General features: G+C 39.4%; 1 protein-coding gene across 1 annotated transcript; it reads right to left on the reverse strand.

Moving 5' to 3' along the window:
* Window positions 1-3,376: 3,376 nt before the first annotated feature.
* On the reverse strand, window positions 3,377-5,837 carry LOC127158295 (uncharacterized). The gene is made up of 8 exons (XM_051101467.1): window positions 5,500-5,837; window positions 5,111-5,225; window positions 4,392-4,550; window positions 4,224-4,310; window positions 4,012-4,071; window positions 3,853-3,912; window positions 3,618-3,686; window positions 3,377-3,381 (listed from the first exon to the last, which is right to left on the reverse strand). The coding sequence occupies exons 1-8, from the start codon at window positions 5,575-5,577 to the stop codon at window positions 3,377-3,379; spliced, it is 633 nt and encodes a 210-aa protein (XP_050957424.1). The 5' UTR covers window positions 5,578-5,837.
* Window positions 5,838-7,279: the final 1,442 nt, after the last annotated feature.

The raw sequence follows: 7,279 nt of genomic DNA on the forward strand, positions 1-7,279 counted from the left end.
GACTGGCAACAAACAGGAACAAAGGAGAACAGCATCGATGGAGTGTCGGAGCATCTAAGGGTAAGTATAAACAGGTAAGTTGCAGGTAAGGAGTCAGGTTATGAATAGCGGTGTGAATGGTAGACCAGACAGCGTGGGACTTAGTGGAGTGCACAGTTATAGGAGGCTTGATGAGTGACTGCAGGTGCGAGTGAGCAGAATTCAGGTGACTGGGATCTGGTGTGTCGTGGCTGGTGACTGTGGTGACGGCGTTGACCTTCAGGAGTGGCTCTAGACGCCCCCTTACACGGCAACAAGGGTGGCCTCTGCCTCTGGATGCAGGACGATCAGGATGTATATGGTAGAAGTCCACCAGGAGTGTTTCGTCTAGCACAACGTCCCGGGCCACACAGGATCTTTCCTCCAGTCTGTATCCCTCCCAGTCTATGATGTATTCCAGCCTGCCACCCCGTCTCTGCAAATCCAGAATGTCTCTGACCTGTTAGATGGAAGGTTGGTCCAGGATTTCTGGAGAAGGAGGTTCATCCGGCTCGGTGGGTCCTGGTGCAGATGGGTAAAAAGGGTTTAAGGAGGGAAACATGGAAGGTAGGGTGAATGCGGAGTTGGTTTGTGACCTTATTGATCTGTCTCTGTATGAGGAACGGACCAATGTAGAGGAGACTCTGCTTCTTACACGGCAGGCTGAGGCACAGATCCCAGCAGAGAGAGGTCCGAGACGATCTCCTCCGGGAGGCCATAATTCTTGAAGATGTGGGTGAACAAGCATTCTGCTGTTTCTACAGCTGTTGCCTATGGGCAGTTACTAGGTTACTAGGAGTCTTTGACATGCAACAGACAGAGTAGCTACACCTGAACCTGATGACATCCTGGGTCATACTGGGCCACCAGTAGCTGGGTGTCCAGAGCCCAGGAAATTACGAACTGAGCCCAGAAGGGTCTGTTGTTGGGACATGGGGACGTAAGTTTTCCCTTCTGGGCCTCTCAGCAGAGCAGGTTTGATAAGAGTTGCAGCATGGATGTTCCCGGAGATAAGGAATGGAGGTAGCATGGGTTCTAGTTCTGAAGGTGAGTCTGGAGAAAACAAGGCGTTGTGACAAGGCATTGGTCTTGCATTTGTGGTTTCCGAGATGGTAAGTGATGAAATTGGGCTCCAGGACAGGGACTTGGGTTTTCCTTTGAGCATGGAGGTTAGAGGAGCCATTTGCAGACTGAAGTCCTTGATGAAACACCAGTAGAAGTTGGAAAATCCTAGGAATCTTTGCAGTTCTTTCACAGATTGTGGAAGCGGCCACTACTGGATAGCCTTTACCTTCCCCTGGTCCATCTGAATACCATACTGGCTGATGACATAACCAAGCAACTGCATCATGGAGCGATGAAATTCCAGTTTGAGGTAAAGGTGGTGTTGTCAGAGCTTTTGGAGGGACTGCTTCATGTGGTGGCGATGTTCCAGGATGGACAAAGGATATACTCTACCTTTGGGAAGTATAGCTCCAGGCAGCAGATTGATAGCAAGAGGAAAGCCGCTACACTCAGCTGCATCACCTGCATAGGAAGTAGAAATGGCCATGGGATTAAAGAGGCAGATGAAGGGGTTGTGACTGGCGTGAGGCCGGAGGTTGTTGACGAGTTCCTCCAGGACCTCTGTGGGTGTAGGAAGCCAGGGGTTCCATGGAGGTGAATGTTTCCAGGTACAGTTTTTTTGTCACAGAACAAGCCAAAAACAAGAGGTAAGAGATCAAACAGGTTGGTTATTGACCGGGTTGCGGAGCAGGGGTGCGTTTCCCAAAAGCATTGTTAGCCAACTATGGTCGCAAGTTCCGTCTTTACCAAAATAAGTTCAACGATTTGGTGTTCCCCGAAACTATAGTTCAAACGAACATTCGCAAACAGCGTCACAAACTTACGTGGTTGGAACTACAACTCTTGACCTGTGGTTAGAAGCATAGTTTCTTGTTAGTAAGACATATGGACTCAATAAATTATGCTCTTGGGCACAATAAGAAAGCTAACATGCAGTACAATCTATATCTTTCACTCGATCTAAATATAAATGAATTTTAATCTATGTTTTTTTAAGCTTCCTCTGCAAGTGACGTTTTTGAATAGTGCACATGGCATAAATGCCTAGGGGAACCCCAGAGTATGACGTAAGAGGGAACCTGCGATGAATCAAACATCAAATAAAGTGAAATGACATAGAACAAAAAAAAATAGTAAATTAGTCATCAGGTGCCATGTTTAAAATTGCATTTTAGAGATTTCAAATTAGTTAAATAGCATAAATTATCGTTATGACTAGCTAGTTCGTCACAACAATGCATAGTACTATGGAGGTTAATCAGCGAGTTACATCGTTGTACAGGAAACACACCCCTGATCGTGAAAAGAAGATGGCAGGCAAGTAAATGGTATTAACAACAGTTCTAGAGTTTTTAGTTGTGGTGACTGAAGCTTTGTCTTTTGCAGGTTGACTGGCGGCGAACGGGAACAAAGGGGAACAGGATTGATGAAGTGTCGGAGCATCTAAGGGTAAGTATAAACAGGTAAGTTGCAGGTAAGGAGTCAGGTTATGTTCAACAATATGTAGACTGGACAGTATGAGACTGAGTGGAGTGCAGAGTTATAGGAGGCTTGATAAGTGACTGCAGGTTCGGGTGGTTAGAATTCAGGTGACTGGGATCTGATGTGTGTTGTGGCTGGTGACTGTGAATTACTGGGATTCCCTGACATACAGGCAGGTCATTTGGTAATAGGTGAGGGTATCATGTTTGGGTATAAAAGGAGCATCTTAGTCTTTGCAAACAAAGCTGGATCATGGCTTAGCACAAATTTCAAAATTTGTTTACGTTTACATTTAATTGCAGTAAAAAATTTTTAAATGCAAAACTTAACAAACATGGACACATTTTAAAAATTATCAGGCCTCACAATAGCACTTCATAAATGTTGAGGTTTTCAAAATAGACTTGAAGCCACTAGTACTCTATCATCAAATTTTGTATCAAAGACAAAAAGTAACATACTTTGTTGGTGTTGATCAACATTTGAATTATGTTCATGACTCCATTCCTGCATTCTTGGTGCTAAAAAAAGACATTATTATAATTCTCTCTTATAAACATTTAACTTACATGTGTATATTTAAGTACACTTATTTTAATTTCACACAAGCAACATATTTTCTTTCCTTCTTTTTACCTTTTGACAATTTTCAATGAAATATAAAAAATAAATAACAGAAAGAAAGATAAAAAAAAGCAGTAGGGAAACATTACCTGAATGTTGTGGCATCACTGACTGAGTACTATCTGTATGTACAGCTGATCTGGAGCCCCCTGGCATCTCTGAATCAATGATATGTTAATAAATTACATTACGCTAATACAGACAAATTTTGTAATGTTTATCATTATCATCAGTTATGTCCATCAGAACTTTTTACTGATTCAAAACAGACTTTTAACTTTGTTCTCACAAGCATCAGAACAGTAATTTACAAATAATATTTTTTTTTTTTTTTTTGTATTCTGGACAGAACTGATATAATGGTTCTCTCCACATGATGACAAAATGGTCATCATTTTTCAGAAAAAGTTGTATTGTATGTATCTTGCCTTCGAACTGATGTGCCATGACCCTATGTCCTTCACTCTGGACATCCCAGGCTGGTGTATTGCAGAAATCTAAAAAGGAATATATTGTTTGTGTTATTACAATTACAAGTTTGATTAATATTCTGTACTGGCTATCAGATACAGCTTTTACTAATAGATGACATTCAGATTATGCCTTTGTAGTACAAATTGTATGCCATTTAAACTAATAAACAAACAAAATAACAAACAATACCTAAATGTTGTGGCCTCATTGAATAAGTACTATTGGTACTGATAGCTGCTCTGTAGCCCCCTGGCAAGTTTGGAGCATTGAGATATTAATATATACAGGCCTGCAGTCATTTTTTTATATGATGTAAAACTGCTTATCTTTATTATTATTTATACTTACCACAAAATCCCGCTCTTGGTAAGCTGTCAAGACCCCCACATGTCTGTAACGGCTCAGGTGCTAAAAAAAGAAAAGAAAGATTCATGTCATTGTAATAATACCATTGTTATAAACAAATTACAATATTATTTGTTTACTGTTAAAAAAAAAAAAAAAATGTATTTTGGTGTGCCGCAATGGTTTACAAATTAAAAAATACAATTTTCTTGTACTTTTGGCTGAGTTCCTTCTTGGCTCCATTGTTCTCGGTGGAGAGGGCAGGGTTGGTATTTTTGCTGGTGGCCTGGTATTGATATTACCTAAAACATTTTATTAAATTTAAGTTTTTATTATTTAATTACTTTATAAACCAAACAAAGAATGTGAATTCATACACATACTGTCTTCAATATCTGTGATATCACTATCTGACTCTAAAAGGCGTAAAGGTGGTCTCTTCAGCCTGGTTGGCCTTTTCTCAGTGATGGAGGAGTCTGAGAGTTCAGGACACGAGGTGATTTGAGCTTTTCTCATGAGCTTTTGGGCTGTCATGTAGTCAACTAAAGAAAAAGTTGGGCATGAGTTGGCATGAAAGGTACAACAATGTATCATAAAGTATCCACCTTACTGTACCCATAAGAGCTGTCATTGCCATTTGTAAATTTATTGTGTCTGGCTTCTGGTCTCATCTGCTTCCAGCTGATTTTTATCTGTACAAATCAGCTGGATTCACTGCATAATATTGCAAACTTGTGTTTCCTACCATATTATTTCATGGATTTACATAATTATAAAAACACTAGATTGTAGCACAAACTGTTTTATCATTTAATGTACTTATATATTCTTCCCAGTATTGCCCTACAGTGGCTAATGAATCAGAAATTGTGCACATTCACAGAAAACAGCTTACTTCTGCACTGATCAATAAGGTGGATATTGAAGTACAAACCAGAATTCCAAAAAAGACAGTGTGTAAATGTACAATGTAAAAACAGTACATCCTGAAAAGTAAACAAATATATGTATAGGCAACTATAAATCCTTCACCATCACCCCCAAAAAAAAACAATTTAAATCCATTATCTCAAAGACAAAATCTGTGTAATATTTCACATACCTGAGGATTTAAAAACTCTGTGGACTTGTAGTCTGTTCCACTTTATTTTGTCAGGCAAAGACCTTTTTTTCAATAGACTTTGGACATTGTTGGGTGGCCAGTAGCAATAGATGTCCTAAGGAAAAGTAGTATAAATATACATATATTTTAGAAATATACATAGCAAACAAGATTCATGTTTTGAATAATTCAGGCTACAGTCACCCTATTACAAACTATTTTACATAACTTGCATGATCAACATAAAATCCATGATTTTTGGAATAATCTAGACTAAGTTAGGTAATATAAGTGCATTTTCTGGCAACTGTATTACCAAAGCAATTTAAAACGTAAACCAGTGAGATTTATGTAGCAAATAAGCATATGTCTAGGTCTATACATCTTACCTGGTCTATTTTTTCTTTCCATGCATCAGGAATTACAGCTACACTGTGATCTGAGGTGAATTCCACAACTGAAAACATTCTGAAAGACAAGGTATATGACTATTAAAAAATAAAAAGTCAGTTGTACATTATCTTTTTTTTTTTAATATAAATGCTACTTACACATGATATGTGTTTTAAAGAGATAATTTGTTGATGTCTACTTGTCATGATTGTGAAGAATAGTCAAGTAGACTACTCTTTGCCTCTGCTCAATCTTAATTGCTCTTTTACACTGACTGACTTTTTCTTTTGGGATCATTTGTAGAACATTGTTCTTTTGGCACACGAATGCTCCAATTATTGATGATTCACAGGGCTCCATAAAGAGTGGAGATGGTTGCAGGAAAACTCGACATAGGTAGTCATTCTCTGTTTTATCGATGACATTTGCCATCTTCCAGAATAATGGAATTGTCTGGCTGTTTTAAAGAAATGGCATTGCTTCTTTGAATACTTTGTATGGTTGTGCCATCTTGGTTTTCTCTGATCCTTTTCACAATTTGCACAAGAGGGCTCTTTCCTGAGCGCACCATTCTCTTCAACTTCTGCATGTAATTCTCAAATGGAAAGGCGCTGCATTCATCCAGGCAGCCATAACTCTTGGCATCAGATGCAAGATGAAGCATTGAATGTACATTGTACACCAAGAATGATGGTCCATACAGCTCCCTGCCCTTAGCTACAAAATACTGTAGCAACTTGTGTGCATATGACGCATGTTGACTGACCAAGGAGGGGCACAGTAAGATGCTTATTGCAACACTGAAAGTTAGAAAGTGCTCATAAAGGTCTTGTCGCAGAATTCCTGATAAAACCAGCTTTCCAGTATAAATCAGGAATTGTCTAAGCTCTGTAGCCTTCCACCTTTCCAGGTGTCTCAGACTTCTTGGTTTTCTAGCAAAACAAGACGGGATGCACTGCTGAAGATCAATAAGTCTAGTGCTCACCACATCAACTTGACCAGCAGAGATCATGGTTTGTCTACTACGTCCCTTTTCTCCTCTTGTCCAAATTGTCAACAATTTCTTCATAACACCAAGACATGCCTGGTGCATGTAATCGATGGGAAACTGGCCAATCATATCAACTGGTAACTCTGTCAAAGGTGTTCTTCCATTATGGTGTTCTGGTTGGGTTTGAGCTCTAAATGAATGGTCTGTTCTTACTTCAAACCCATCAACTTCTTGATAAGTCATTCTTCCTTCCCAGAATCCTTTTTGTTCACATCTGTCACAACCATGATATGCAGAAAATGGCTTGGTGTTTTTCACCATTGCTTTGGCTGGTGCATCACATACAATGCACCTTAGCTTGATTCCAATGATCCTCCCATCAAATTTAAGACCACTTTCTAGTAACTGTTTTATTTCTGTAACAGCATCCTCAAGAAATGTAAGATCTAAGGGTCTTTGAGATCCCAGTGTCAGTGTTACAGGAAATACAATCACTGGTTGAAGATGAATGGAACACAACACAGGCCACATTGACAATGATGAACTCTTGAAGAGTGGAAGTCCATCAACATTTAAAGAAATCTCCAGAGAATGTATTTTGGAAGTCACCTCACAAGGATATCTTTTTAGCACTTTCTCAATTTCTTCAGGCAATGAGAGATGAATATACTGCATTCCAGATTTATTCTGAATATCAACTGCTCGCACAGTCTTCAAAAGTGTGCGTGCTGTAGCAGGCAATGTGTCATGTCCTTGTGAACGCAGGACTTTTAAGAGGTCATCTA

This window comes from Labeo rohita, unplaced genomic scaffold, assembly GCF_022985175.1.
Source record: "Labeo rohita strain BAU-BD-2019 unplaced genomic scaffold, IGBB_LRoh.1.0 scaffold_1437, whole genome shotgun sequence".
Lineage (NCBI taxonomy): Eukaryota > Metazoa > Chordata > Actinopteri > Cypriniformes > Cyprinidae > Labeo > Labeo rohita.